Source organism: Strix aluco, chromosome 29 (assembly GCF_031877795.1).
Source record: "Strix aluco isolate bStrAlu1 chromosome 29, bStrAlu1.hap1, whole genome shotgun sequence".
NCBI classification, from domain to species: Eukaryota; Metazoa; Chordata; class Aves; order Strigiformes; family Strigidae; genus Strix; species Strix aluco.
In genome coordinates, this window is record NC_133959.1 from 2,592,003 (window position 1) to 2,606,969 (window position 14,967).

A 14,967-nucleotide genomic window follows, 5' to 3' on the forward strand; every position below is an offset into this window, starting at 1 on the left:
TGTAAGCGGCGACGCGATTGGCAGGCGCCCTGCCCACCGTCACTTCCGGCGGCGGAGCGGAAGGCGCGTGCAGCGCCGCCGCTGCCAGGCGAGGCCGGGGGTTAACGAGCGACGTCACGGCTCGAACCGCCCGCAGGCCGGCGGGTCCGTGACGTCACGGCTCGAACCGCCCGCAGGTTGGCGGGTCCGTGACGTCACCCGGGGAGAAGCGCTCCAAGAAGACGGGGAGGAGACCTCGGTACTGTGAGAACTTGTTTAATATGAAACGTCAGTAAGAGGCTCACCGCGGAGGGTGACACTACAGCTCGGGGACAGCCGCTACCGGGGTTATAGAAAAACAACTACTCAACCGTGAGGAGAAGCTACAGCCGCGCGCCGATGACCGGCAGGAGGGAAGCTCGGGGGCAGCTCCCGACGCCCCGGCTCGCGCTCGCCCGCCCGCTGCAGCAGCGTCGGCCGGGCTCGGGGGGCGTGGGACCGCCTGCGCCTCCCGCCCGAAGCCCTGCGGACGTCTGTGCTGGTCATAACTTAATCGTTTTTTTTTCCAGGTTACAGAGAGAGAAGGAGAGAGAGAGAGGAAGGATACGGTAAATGCTGATACAGGTTTCCGTTTCTGTTGGCCGTTGGAGTTCTTTGCCATTTCATATACAGTTCAGTTCGTTTAGTGTCTGGTCCAGTGTCTGATGCAGCCCCAAGTTCTCCTCTTTTGCTTGAGCAAGTTTTTCTAGTGAGAAAGAAGAAAAAACACCAAGACTTAAACCACGTTATTTTACAGCCTTTTGCCTTTAAATAAAACCCATGATTACTTACCTTCACATTCAAAACAACACTGTAACTGCATCCACAAAACGGGGCCAATTTTTTCAGTAATTGCTCTCCTTTAGAGAGATTTTTGGATCTATCTTACATGCCATGTGACAGACTTGTGTTTTGGTTGAATGGGATTTACCGGGCACATCCTTCAGAGTTTTCTGTGTCCTGAGAGTTTTTAAGCAGGCGGGTGGAGCACCATGACCGCGTGCCCAACGCTCTCTCAGCTTTTCGCTGCCCCACGCGGCCTTGGGAACACTAAAATTCAGGCGTTTGCCAGCGCGAGGAGCTGACTGTGCTTTCAGTGTCATTACTAGTGTATTTTAGGTGATTTATAAGGAAATAAACCCAAGCGGGAAGGTGGAGGTATCTTGTTTTTATTGAGCTCAGCTCGTACAGAGGAGACGGAAGGATGGCTTGCGGCAGCTGCAGAGCGAGAGGTGCTACAGGCCAGAAAAGCGTAAGAAACGCAGCGAGTCAGAGCAGCCCCGGCCCCCGGCGCGGATCACAAAGAGGTCATGTCATTGAGGGCATGGTCAAGCTCCTCACTGATCGCTTTGTACTTCAGCTTCTGAGCGTACAGCTCGTCTGCCGGTCACCAGGGCACGTTTCAGCAAGAAATGCAGAGAAACAGTCCAGAGAAGAGGCGCAGAGGAGGAGACACGGAGACAGTCAGAAGGCAGCAGCCAAAGCAGTTGGGGAGGAAAACAAAAGAAGAAAACAGATGCGTAACTGAGTATCGGTACGAAAGGCAAAAATCCACACAGCTGCCAGGCCAGAAGCTTCATATCTAGTTCCTGTCTTTTTAACCTCACAGAATTATTTTTCAGTAATCAGATTAAGTGGGGCTGTGATCTTACTAATAGAAGAAGCCCTTGAGTCCCTGTATCTGGGAGCTGCCAAAAGCAGGTCATTGTTACCAGCTTTCCCAACAAGAACCTCTTCCAGGAAAACTTCCTCCAGCCAGGAGGTGCCGCACGGGACGGGACACGTCACACTCATCTACCAACACGCCAGCCTTTCCCAATAAATCTAATATCCACTCCTAGAATTTTGTTTTCTGATTGGAAATTGACCCCTTTTAGATGAAACGCAAGTCATTCCATACCTTCCAGGTCATCAATGGACTTTTCCAGTTTGGCAACTGTTCTCTCTGCAAATTCAGCACGAGTTTCAGCCTAAAAACAAAAATTAAATAAGAGTAATTGGATGGCATTAAAAAAATGATGCCAAAGTACAGCTTGGGGATGGATAAACTTACTTCTTTAAGCTTGTCAGAGAGTATCTTGATTTCCTCTTCGTATTTATCTTCTTTTTCCGAGTACTGTGAAAGCAATAAACACTCTTTAAGGGAAGTTGTAGCAACAATAATAAATGTTTATGAATCCGTGACCTATTTATAACCACTTTTCCTTTTACAGCAGCTGCAAACACCCTTTCCATAATTTTCTCCTCTTCACCAAGACATTTCAGGTTCAGAAACCATCGTTTTAAGACTGGGGATGTCCGAGTTCCTTCGTGTGTCATCCTGCACCTTAACGGCCTCACCTTCTGCGGCACAGAAACAGCTGAATGTGCAAAAGAACGTGAAGCCTTTCATGCTAATTTAACTAGCCAGAAACAACTCTTTAATGAAATCAAGAGTTTCAACCATTTTCAATAGTTAAGAAGGCAAAAACCACAAAAAGAGAGAGATCAGAAAATCAAGAGCAGTCGGCAGGTGTGGGAAACGGAGATTTGGGTCCTGGCTTGCAGCAGCGTCGCAAATGATTTTCAGGTTACTGACTTGGGTTTGGGCAGAACTGATTCAGCCTCATCAACGCTCTCTGTTACACCCAGCTAAACCCTTTCACTTTCTTTGTATTTCTGGATTATTTCTAGGAATTTGATTTGCAAGTTTTGACTTTGCCCCTATCCCTTAGTTTACAGAAAGAACCAACCTTTTCAGATTGAGCTTCCAAGGACTTCAGGTTGTTAGTGACATTCTTTAACTCCTCTTCAAGGTCGCTACATTTACTGTAGGGAAAAACAAAAGTATAAATTACTGCTGTCCCCGTTGTGACTTAAACAAGGGATGAAGTAATTATAGTCTGAAAGGAGAAAATTGGGTATACAGGGTAAAAAAAGCTTTTCCATGTATACCCCATGCCTGCCCACCAGTAGTAGATTTCTCTAATTAAATACAGCTTTGACCTCTACTGTACCCTGACTGCTTCCGTGCACGTGAAGTTACTCACACTTCAGACACCTCTGCGCGCTCTTCGGCTCTTTCCAGTTCACCCTCCAAAATAACCAATTTACGAGCAACCTGTAAAGAGAAAACAGCTGTATCAAGCCAGTTTGTAACTTTGTAGACACTTCTCTCAGAGCACTATGCTTGTGCTTTCCGACTGATGGAATTAGATTAAAATACACACGCACAGACATCACAGGTGTTTTCCCCAAGCAAGTTAGATTTTGCAGTGTTTTTAGCATTAAATATTTAGGATGCTGCAAAGTCACTATTAGAATTACTCCTTTTTGGGAACGTTCTGAAGTTGAACCATCCCACAGCGAAAAGCGTACAAAAATGACTGAACAAGAGTAAGGAACTTGTTCACGGTTCTCCCCTATGTTTAATCATTTCCTTGTCCCTTTTACCTCTTCATATTTGCGGTCAGCTTCTTCAGCAATATGCTTAGCCTCCTTCAGTTGCATTTCCTGAATTTCCATTTTCTCTTCATCTTTCATTGCTCTGTTCTCGATAACCTTCATTCCTCTGCAGAAGTCAAAGCGAGTGTGTTTAATGTAGAAGCACTTTTATCTCAAAGGTCCTAAAGTGGAATTCAGTATTTGTAACCAGAAAGTGGCTCATTATGACCACACATGTTCTTCAAGGCTACCAGAATTACTCATTCAAACTTATAAAAAAGTTCTGAGTGTCTGACCCGCAATCCACATTAGCACATGCAGATGCATATACATTCCATTTTTTAACACCCCCCCCCCCAAAAAAAAAAAGGAAATGTACCTCTCGCTCTCATCTGCCGCTTTCTCAGCCTCCTCCAGTTTCTGCAAGGCTGTGGCCAGCCGTTCCTGGGCACGATCCAACTCCTCTTCCACTAGCTGGATACGTCTGTTCAGAGCTGCCACCTCACCTTCGGCCTGTATGAAACACAACCCCCCCGAACTGAGGTTATGTACAAATGTCTCAACTAATCAGTTTTCCTTAAAACTGCAAAGGCTTCTCCTTGGTATACGCAGGGAGGCTCTAGGAACCTTTCTGTCTCTGCTTTTTGTTTGTTTAAACTATGGCATCTCAGGAATTTCAAGGTATCGAGTATGTGCTTCTCCTTTCTTTTTTAATGGCACTTATCATTCCTGCCATGCAACAAAGGATTCGACACCGATTGCCAGTGGAGAACTATTTTCAGGTCACAGGGCTGGATCTACCCAAACACTGAACTGTTTCCATAATGGCTTGTTCCAAGAACTTCACAGTCGAATTCTCTGTTCTTGGTTTCATCAGAGGCTGCAGCAATATCCTGTCACAGCACACAGCTCAAGTTAAAGCCATTTCATTATCCATTACGGGTTCCTCAGCCCGCACAGACTATATAATCTTTACGTGGTCAGCTGGGCAGATATAGTTGGTTTTGGCATGGGAGACTCACTCTTCTTTGGAACATAAATAGGGCAAAATTAGATATGTTCTTAAAATAAGTTCACTTTTTCATTGCTTCCTGTGGTACTTAAGGAATCAGGCAGAAAGCATTTCTTAATAATAAGGTCTGTTTATATATTATTGAATAAACTGCACAGTAATTGGAAACACTATTAATGTTTAAAAAATAGAAGATAAATAGAGAGGTTGGGAGACATGTTCGTGTACAGACAATATGAACAAATTGGTGTCCATAAATACACTGTGTTTATTAAGATATGGCTGCTTTAACTGATTGTTATTTGAAAGAAAACAAAGCCCTACTTTAATAACTGCCAGGTTTGCGCACTTAATTGTCCCCAAATCTGAGCAGGAGCGCCATGTATAAGATTAACTTTTTATTTTTTGTCTAAAAAAACCTTTTACAGGCTACAGATCCTGGAAGGGCATTTGTTTTATGCTTTATGGTAAACACTTTGGAAAAAATACTTGTTTTGCTGCAGCTTTGCAAATTTGGTTAGTGACCGCTGCTCCTAAGCTGGAGGAAGTGGTTTCCAGCCAGAGCTGTACCATCTTGGAAAGGATTCCAGTGGCTGATCCAAATGGAAGCTGACCCAGGATTCCTCTAGTCATAAATTATCCAGCATTTCATTTGTTTTCTACCCACTGCTATGTGTTTAACTTTCTCGATTTACACACAGGGCATCGATCATGTAGAAATCTGGCATCTGTTACGTGGCAGCCTGCAAATCCTTCCACTAGACAGGAGGACACTTTTAAGTCATATTTTAATTAAGCGAGATTCCAAAGCTATGGAGACGGGGCCACTGGGAAGCTGGAGTTCGTCTGGCTCCACCTCTCCCAGAAGCAGCCCGCAGTCCTTATACGGTAAAACTAACTCGCTGACATGTGATAAAATAGCAGGAAGATGCCGGGAAGGCTGATCACACACAAATCTAAGTGAAACCAGCTGTCCGGCCCCGGGAGAGCCGCACACTAGTGGAGAGTTCTGATTTCTCTGTGAAAACCAGGAGGGAAAGTTATTTTCCAGCAGTACGGACATTTCCCAGCTGTGCTGGAGCCAGCGGTGCGGCGCCGAGAGGCGGGAACTCCCCGCTCGTTGTCATGCAGCGCTTTTTCCTAATTAAACAGCCATTTCCTACTAAACTCGCAACCACTTCCCGATGCCGATCGGTGCTCGCAACGCCTTTTCCGAAGGGAGCGGCCCCAAAGCGCGATAAGCAGCGGGGCGCCGGGGGCCGAGCCGCCGCCGTGCCCGGCGCCCCCGGAGGCCGGTGCGGGGCGAGGCGCTGCGGCAGCGCCAGCGGTTTCCGCAGGGAGTTTGCGGAGCGGAGCAGCGAGGGGGACAGCTGAGGAGTGAAGGCGGCCGGCGGGGCGAGCCTCCTCCCGCCGCAGGGAGAGCCAGGCCCGCCCCAGCGAGAGAGAGCCAGAGACAGGAAGGAAGGAGCAGGGCAGCCCGGGAGAGAGCGACCGAGAGAGGCGAGCAGGCAGCCCGGGCGGTCTCACTTTCTCCCGCAGGTCCCGTTCCAGGTCCAGCTCCCGCTGGAGGACCTGGGCGCGATCCTCCGCCTCATCCGCCTGTTGCTGCAGGCACTGGATCTTCCTCTTCACGGCTTCCAGGGAGCTCGGCGCGGCCATGGGCGCGGCGCTGGCGGCGGGCTGGGCGCGGAGGTGCTGCACGTGGCGGCGCGCGGCCCCGCGCCTTTCAATGGGCCGATGACGTCACGCGGCTGGAGGTGGAGGTGGGGGGGTGGTGACGTAGCACGGAGGAGTCGGCGCAAGCAGCGCCGGGACGGGCGCGCCCCGGAGGCCGCCCCGTCCCCTCCGCCGCGCTGCCGCCCCCGGCCCGCTCCGCGCTGCCACCGCCGCCGCGGGACGCCGGGGCTCTGCGGGACCCCCAGAAGTGGGGTTCAGGCGCCTGCTGCCGGTCCTGCTGAACCGAACCCTTCTGGCAGCAAAATGAAGGGGTGTGGCTGGGAGCCGGGACCGGCGGCGGAGCCCGCTATGTGGCTGAAGCCAAACTCCATCCTTAACGCCACAGCAGATCCCTGAAAGTTCACTCTTTTGTTTATTTCGATTAAATGAAATGTCGCCTTTCCGAAAGAATTCCCGCCCAGAAACGCTTCCCCCCCGTTCCAGAACCCCTGGCGGGTGCAGCGTGTTGGGTGCCCGCAGGCAGCCACCCCAGCTGGGTTTGGCAAGGGGGCTGGAGACACGTACCTGAATCGTCCCACTGCCTCTCCTACCCCCCCAAAGTACCGCAGTACAAAAATTCTCAGCGGTTCTCATAACCAGTAGAGTACACACCCACTGCAAAACACACACAGCACGGTTACAGGCAAAGATTAGCCATCGGTACGTACGTCAGTGGCCTTCTTCTCAGCCTGCTCTAGTTTCTCCTGAGCATCTTTGAGAGCCTCCGAGTACTTATCCAGCTCGTCTTCAGTTCCTTTCAACTTTTTCTGAAGAGCTACCAGCTCATCTTCTACCTTTCAAGAGAAAAAAAAAAAAAAAAAAGTGAGCATTCTGATGTATTATCAGTGAGAGTTTAATATGGTTAAAACCTCTCTTTACTAGTAGTTAACTAGTAACACACAAGAGTCACAAAAGACCAAATCAAAGTTCTGCTGGGGCAAGTAGTCCGAGACTAACTAGTAGCAGTTGCCAGGGAAAGGTCATTAAAAACCTGTCATCCCTAGAACAACATTCCCTGCCACTGCGCACACAGGATCCGGTTTAATACATAACTTTGTATAAGCCCTTTTTCTCCTCATTTCTATTTTGGACTTCACAACACCCTGCAGCAGTTAATTCTACAGCATAATTATAAATGTTATAACATTATGTCCTTGTGTTTGTTCTAACACTATTACCTGATGGTTTACTAGGAAACAACTCAATTCCTGTATAGCTAGAAAAAACAAGTGGTTGTTCCCTAATCATCTTTTGATGTTGTTCAAGACACTTCAAGCCAAATGTGATGCTCTGGAAGCAGGAGAGAGTGGGTCCAGCCCACGACACACCCTGCTGGAAGCGGGAGGTGGGACTCAATGACCTCTGGAGGTCCCTTCCAACCTGAATTATCCCCTGACTTACTGCAGGCCAACAACGCACGCTCCATCCTACCACGAGGGTCAGCCTCCCTCCTCCATACCATATAAATCCATATTGTACTCGAGAACGGTGCTATTTATAACCTGCTGGAAGACTGTTTGATGATAAACTGTCTCATGCTCTGTGAAGAATTTACATTATCAGGAAGCTTGCTGCTGATAAGGGTGCCTGCAAACCCATCTGCTCCATCGTTTCATTTGCAATACAAAACAGTTTAGTCGGTAGAGAAACTGATTTAACCATTCAGCTCCGCCTTCACACAAATTTAGTCTATCAATATAGTTCACTCAAAATAGTTTGTGTTTCAGTGCACCGACTTTCTTCACTCTAGCTTCAAAGATAGCTTTAACAACATTTTTGGTAACGTGCCATTCTTGAACGTTGTTATGTTACTGTACTTTTACTTAGAGTAAGCAGATAGTGTGAGAGAACTGCATATGCTTGCCTGGATGCTTTAACAGAGGGACAGCAAGCAGGATGAAGGAGGTGATGCTTATTTTGTGTATAACATTAAAATCACTACTTGAGTACTGTGCCCACGTTAAAAAGGAAAAAAAAACCCTGAAAAATTTGAGACAATTCAGAAAAGAGTACTATCAAAAGATTTATTTTTCTCTTTTAGCTTTTTCTTGTGTATTACCCTCATATAGATACTTGAAAATTCCCCCAAGCGTGTCATTCATCACTCTGTAGGAAATCACCTTTGATAACTAAATGTAAAGGAAGACTAAGCGTTCCATCACCATTAACTGCTCTGAATAACAATCTGCTGTGGCTGTTACTGAGTGCAGAAAGATTAGCTGGGGAAACTGGGGCCCACCAGAACAGGATCTGATCAACACCTCTGAAGCCAGAAAACAAACAGGGACTACGTACATGGGGTGATGTGTGCAGCTCGTTGAAGCTTGCTGTAATGACACAGAAGGGACAAGTAGTCTTCCTTATGTTGGGGGTGGAGGGGGAAGACAGCAGCAGCTGAACCTTTTGGAAACTTTTTTCCTGTTGCTTTAGCTACATGGATGATCAGTTGATAAGTTCAGTTACATCATCCAGGATCTCAAACTGAATTTGAACATAAGAAATATTTGGCCAAATGAATGCTAATGACGTATTATAGCAGTCTGGAAGATGCAGCAGAAGCAGCCACATTTAGAGAATGTAAAAGGAAAAGATATGGTAATTTTACAAGAAGCGCTATAAGAAACTTGAGTGTAGTCAACTTGCATTCCAACATCGTTCTGAAAATAGCCACAGCTCAAATATGAGGTAGACACACAGAATGAAGAACATTGAAAAAGCAAAATAATATGAAAATGTTATCACTAAAATTCAGTTAAAAGAAGAGCTTTCAAATGAAGTTATTTCTGATTATTCTTAACAGAGAAATAATACAACACACCTACTGTTGAGTCACAGCTGGCACCTCTAAGGGCCACTCTGTATACCAAGGACTACTCCAGTGAACTTTATTAATTCACTTCAAGGAGAGGCACAATTAATGTTTAGACACAGCTGACTCTTCAGGAGGTATTAACACTAGTCTACAGGTGTTCAAGGTATACAGCTCTGATTTGGAGTATGTAAGGCCTTTTCCATGGAATCACAAGCACAAGAAAATTAAGGCAATTATGTGAGATTCAAGAAAACTTAGACAAAGTACTCTTAATAATCTGTGGATAGTGCTAATTTTACAGAGACTCAGATGGCTGAAAAGAGAATACCTAGCCCTGGCTGTTATGAGCGTAACATCACAAAAAGGTGAAAGACTTCAAAATATTCACAGAAAAACCCAAATTCAAATTATTTTGCTTTCTGCATCAGAAAGTTGCAACACAGTATTTTGTTACACTTATTTCCATAACGCATACACAATCAGTGGTTTTATTTCTACTTACCTGTTTGCATTTGTCCTCAGCTGCCTTCTTATCTGTTTCAGCCTGCTCTGCTCTGTCAATGGCATTCTCCTTGTCTAACTTCAACATCTGCATCTTTTTCTTGATAGCTTCCATTTTTGCTAAAGGATAGGTTGTATCTGTCGCGCTACTGAAAGAATTTCGAAGAGTAAAGTTTTAGATTTTTAACAGCTTGGGCAGAGAAAGAAGTTGTACCCAGCCAAGTCACAGGGAAAATGAGCTCAAGTGGTTGTAGAGAGCTTTAAACCCAGAGACCCCTGGACAAAACCCAGATCTACTGGTCTCTTCTCTGATCTTTCATACAGAGCCTTTCTAAGGAATGAGCTGGAACAGACTCACTAGAGGAATCTTCACCACTCCATCATCTCCTTATTTGGGTCCTGTTTTCTTAAAGAGAAAACTGTTTCCATTTTTAAGCTTCTGACTGAAGCAAAAGTGTTGACATATGAACACATGCTTGAAAGAAAGCTTATTAGCACCGCTCCGTGTTTGCAGAGCAATTAAACAGCCCAGCAGATCTGTGGGGATGGCCTGGCTTCTTATAATAATTGTATAAGACTAATGAAGGAAAGGGAAGAATCTTTTGGATTACTCCAAAATAAATGCATGCAGAAAATAAAATTTAAAAACCCCTACACTTAAGAGGTAGCTAAATTTATGTTATAAAAAGATGCAGGCTATGTTATGAGACAGGAGGTTTTTTGCTGTGAAAATAAGCACTGGTGTCAACGAACTAGCTATAATCTGTAATACATAGAGGTCAAATTTAGATCCCAAGTTCAGGCTCAAAGGCATTCAGTGAGTTTGAATGCCTGCCTTTGAAATTTCACTCACTAAATACTTAGGGAACTGAACAATACACCTGAAGTTGCAGTCTGATGAGCACCGTAAATTACTTCTTCTGCTGTATGAAGGAGTCACCTTCTCTCTGGCAGGCAAGGCAAGAGTAGGCTCTGGGAAGAGCATCAGGAGCAGCTCCACTGAGGACACTAACAAAAGCATCCAATGGCCTTGGGATGAGCCCTATTTCCTTTCACAGTCCTATAAAACACATCCTCATACCCCCAACTGCCCTCTTCCACCCCTTCATATGCTCTTGCTTAGCTTCACAACCCCTGACACTTGCTTTGTCCTGACTGCAGCAAGGGCTTACTTACTCCACCTCCCAGAGCAGACTGAAAGCACTTGTTCACTTTGCTATACGAGGACCTGCATGCCCTCATATTAACCCACTTCCTTGCCAAATTCAGGTCCCATTAACCACCCCCTGATCTTTTCCTCTCCGAGTCTACCCCTGCTCTGCTCTCACCCTCCCAGGCCACCCACGGCCCAAACTCTCTGCACACCCTCACAAACCCTGTCAGGCCTTCCCTCAGAGGTGCTCGCAGCATCCCCAGCCATGAGGGGTACCAGAAGACTCAGCACAAGACCCAGGAACTCCCTCATCCTCTGGAGTGAGCTGGCATAGCACTGAAAGGCCTTCAGGAGAGACTTATAAGGAAAAATTGCCCATTATTTAGCTAAACATGATGACGGTTGGATAGACACGAAGACAACACCAGCACAATGCCCATAAGCAAGGCCAGAGCCCTGCAAACCATCCCTAAAGCACCACCACATGTGTCAGAGCGCTTGCTAGGCTTCTCAGGCTGCCTTTTGTGAGAGATTTACTCCTGCTTCAATCCAAAATAAAAACAATGCTCACGCTCCTACAAAAACCAAGACCTCAACCCCCCGCAGCCCCAGCCGCTCCCTGACGAAGAGAGCTTCGCCCCCGCCCCATCCCAAGATGGCTGCCAGGAAGCGCCCCGAGGGGCTGTGTGGTGGCAACGCCAAGATGGCGGCGCGCAGCAGGACTACACCTCCCAGAGGGCTGTGCGCGACTGGCCCCGCCGGCCCCCCCGCCGCGCCCTCAGCCCCGCGAGGGGCACCACCTCCTGTGCTCCAGCCCTCATTAACGGCAATTAAATAACCCCAGGTTCAGCCGCTTGGTTTTTGTGTTTGTTTTTTTTTTTTTTCTTCCCCCCCCAATGTACAGAACAATGCTTGGAATTTTTAACATCTGTAAACTGAGTGTTTGCTGCAAAACCGGTGTTGGCTCTTCCCGATCTGGTGTGCGCCTGTACTCTTCAGCATGCCTCATATAATTAAATGTGCTTTTTTTTCCCCAGAAATGGACATATTTGCCTTCTCTCCTCTGGCCCACAGGTACCGCTGCAACAAGGTGGCCCCACAGCCATTTTTTTGTCCAATTCCAATGATTTGAACAGTGAAAGATAAAAACATGCGGGTCCTGAGCCTGGGAACAGGTTTAAGGAGTAGGGGTGAGGCACTAAATTAACAGTGCTGCTGAATCTGCAGAAATGGCATTAAAAACTAGTAACCCATATTGATCACCATCATGGCTTGCATTTCCCATTGCCCTCCTGCCCCATCAGTTTGCTGGCTCAGCCCTGGCCGAGGGCAGCGGGTTGCTGTAGGGATCTGGGGGATTTGGGCTGATGGTGGAGCCCCGGGTGTCGAGTTAAGGTCAGTGCTGGTGATCACAGACGGGTGCTGAAGTGCCCGAGGAGACACACGGGGTCCTGGCAGCCGCCATCGTGCTGCAGCTGCCTCTTCAGATAGCCAGTACGGCCGTGGTGATCTCTGCTAGCTTCCTTCGGAGCAATGGACACCTTTAATAACTTTCTTCTGCTGGCTGCAACCCGGTGGTCCAACTCACATGCTGCTCCTGTGAGTTCAAACCATTTGGCCGTGTTTTATGGCTCCTTTGGGGCTTCCCTCCCTCAAGCACGCTGTCGCTGGCATCCTGCCGCTGGACCGGACCCCGCAGGGGTGTACCTGTTTCACCCTGTGGTCCTGCATGCCACGAGGGGTGGATGTGTCGCAGGCGCTGTTTGTAGCTCTTCTTCAGAAGAAGCAGGTTTTGGAATGCTGCTCTGGAAACACGTCAAGCGGGGGAGGAAACGGAGCGGGGAAGGACTGCGTTAGCCCCGTTTGACCTGGCACATGTAGGAACTCGCGTGATGGAGGCAGATGCAAGACCGTGCACACCTCTCCCTGGGACTACAGCTGCATGTAGCCTTAGGTGCATGTTTCAAGCCGTTTTTATGGCTGCTCTTGCAGCCTCTTCATAATTTCTGATTATTGTGAGGAGTGGAAGTGGCTTTCCAGCCAGCTCACCAGCCCCCCTCCTGCCGCAGGCTTGGGCAGGCTCAGAATCGGGGCTGGAGAAGTGAACGCTGAACAAGACTCTTTTGTCTTTGTATTTCTACTGCAGGAAGATAATTTTTCTAATCAACTCTGTGGCATGACTCAGAGCCACATTTAGAAAGGAACATCAAGGTACATGTCACCCTGTGTAGCCCTTCAACCAGGTACATTCCCTTCTTCCCCTCCCTGCTTCACGAACTGGAGAGAAATACCTGAAATATTCACTCTGGTCCCTCAGTAATGATAATCCTGCCACTCCCACAGCCTCTGGCTTTCATTAGCTTGGGAAACAGTGAGTGATCAAGAGAGAAAGAAGAGCCCTCAAAACCATTTCTTTTTTTTTTGGGGGGGTGGGCAGGAATGTGCTTTACAAGCTGTAGGAGTTCCTTTGTTTTTCCTTTTCTTCCAGAGGGATTGTTTGGGCCTACCAAGGCTTGGCAAGGTTGGGTGTGTAAATATGAGAGGATACCAGAAGGAAATGAAGTTGGATTGTTCAAGAGTGTGCTCATTTCTTTGGCAGCACGCTGCATAGGAAGCATGTTGCAGCAGGCATTTTAACAGACTGGGGAGGGCCAGACCTGTGGCCTGAAGTCTGGCAGCTCTCAAAATTTTCTATGCTTTCAATCCTTATTCTTTTTATGTTACCCAGAAGTTAGCTGGGACCCACACCATGTTCCATTTCACTATCTGGGAATAGCCCAACACTTTACACCCCCTGTTTGTCCCCCAGCTCCTCCTCTGTGCTAAACTCCTGGTCATAAAAGATCACCTTTCTCTCTTTCACATTGACCGAGCTCCAACTCCTCTTCATAAGCAAAGCTGCATGTGTCAAGGCTAGAAACATTTCAAAGCAGAAGCAGAAGCTGTTGACAATCCTTTTACCAAATTTCCTTCATGTAAGTATCTCCAAATAGTCCACTCTCCCTTGTAAATTTTCTGTTCTAGAAACTATATAATAGGGTGTATCATTAGCAGCATGCTGTAGCAAAGGTGGCACTAGAATGAGCATTAAACTTGTCTCTTCTTGGCATTTCCTTTTCAATGACAGTATATGTAAACCCTCACATCTAACTGAATTTCTTTTCTTTGTGGGTTCTCCCTGCAGGGCTGTCTCCCAGCATGAAGGGAATGGCAGGGCAGTAACAAGCTGTAATACCCTTTCTGGTACTTTCTCACTAAGTATCCATTACTCACCACAGATGAAGACAAGGTACTGGGCTAGGTGTGACCAGAATGGTAGATCTACTCTTCCTGTGCCTAGACCCAAGGGGAATTTACCTCTTTTCTTAAATAATCCTGGTTATCTGCATTTCCCAGCAGGGTCTTGAACATCTGAGGTGCTGAATTTGACACTGTTTTGAATAGGATGTCAGAATTCACTTGGCACCTGAAACATGCACCTGCTTGGGAAGTCTGTCTCACTGCCAGTATCTGGTACACCAGAAGAAAGCAAATCCCATCCTAATGCATGTTAACGTTCCTGGCTAATACAGAATGGAGTGAAGAGGATGCCAGAAGAGGAGGAATCAGCAGCTTCTATCCCAAGACTCTGGCGACCCTTCCTTTCTCTGGGCTGGCTGTATTGCCTTCACCAATGAGACCCATTCAGTCGCAGAGAAGGATTTGACCAAAGGACAATCATCTGTAGGGATCATCCCCTCTTCGTTTACTTTGCTGTTATAGCCCATTTCTGGGCCACAGTGAAAGCTGTTAGCTCTTCCTTGCCATTAGATGGCAATGTAGATCCACAAATCCTCTTTCTTCCTTGGGCCCCCGGAAAACCACCTTGCTGCTGGTGGAATGGCTGGTAGAGCCTCAACTCTTCTGTTTCCACCCACCTCACCTTTTAAGACTGAGACATCCTGAATTTGTTTCACCTGAAAAGGAATGGAGCTGGCTGCCTGGGATGCCAGCTCCTCTGGAGTCCTCAGTGGCACGAGCACTCACTCTCCATCTTTCCTCACTCACCTTCTCTCCATCCCCCTTTGTGCACAGAGGTTTATTTTTTCGCTCTTCCAGCAATTAATTAATTTGTCTCTTGTTTTGCTGTTTCCACAAGCATTTTGCTGTCTTGCTTGTTTCTCAGCTTATTGCCAAACCTGGCAGGCGAGTGAGTCATGGGCTGCCGCAGGCCAAACCCTGGAGGATACAGACTTCTTCCTAGGGTCATGAATCTCCCATCTGGAAAGTTATAAAGAACTGCAGTGAGAAATAACTACCACCGCAAAATGCTTTCCTCCATATCCATTTTTC

The 14,967-nt window shown here is 47.2% G+C and overlaps 1 protein-coding gene across 4 annotated transcripts; it reads right to left on the reverse strand.

The window, feature by feature from the left end:
* Positions 1 to 239: 239 nt before the first annotated feature.
* Positions 240 to 9,815, reverse strand: TPM4 (tropomyosin 4). 4 transcript variants are annotated; one of them, XM_074808569.1, is made up of 9 exons: positions 9,484 to 9,815; positions 6,838 to 6,963; positions 3,821 to 3,954; positions 3,451 to 3,568; positions 3,048 to 3,118; positions 2,751 to 2,826; positions 2,072 to 2,134; positions 1,919 to 1,988; positions 240 to 724 (listed from the first exon to the last, which is right to left on the reverse strand). In XM_074808569.1, exons 1-9 carry the CDS (start codon positions 9,595 to 9,597, stop codon positions 642 to 644), a joined length of 855 nt encoding a protein of 284 aa, XP_074664670.1. In that variant the 5' UTR covers positions 9,598 to 9,815; the 3' UTR covers positions 240 to 641. The 4 variants fall into 4 exon arrangements, with proteins under 4 accessions (XP_074664670.1, XP_074664673.1, XP_074664669.1 ...); XM_074808568.1 differs by lacking the exon at positions 240 to 724 and adding an exon at positions 1,172 to 1,398 and having other exon boundaries at positions 9,484 to 9,814; XM_074808572.1 differs by lacking the exons at positions 6,838 to 6,963; positions 9,484 to 9,815 and adding an exon at positions 5,981 to 6,135.
* Positions 9,816 to 14,967: the final 5,152 nt, after the last annotated feature.

What these genes read in the sequence shown, in the direction of transcription:
- TPM4 (XM_074808569.1), bottom strand. Translation starts at nt 9,597, where the DNA reads ATGGAAGCTATCAAGAAAAAGATGCAGATGTTGAAGTTAGACAAGGAG. An exon ending in CTGAGAAGAAGGCCACTGAC is followed by an intron (nt 3,955 to 6,837) that starts GTACGTACCGAT and finishes TGTTTCATACAG; the next exon opens with GCCGAAGGTGAGGTGGCAGC. An exon ending in TCTCTGACAAGCTTAAAGAA is followed by an intron (nt 1,989 to 2,071) that starts GTAAGTTTATCC and finishes TTTTGTTTTTAG; the next exon opens with GCTGAAACTCGTGCTGAATT.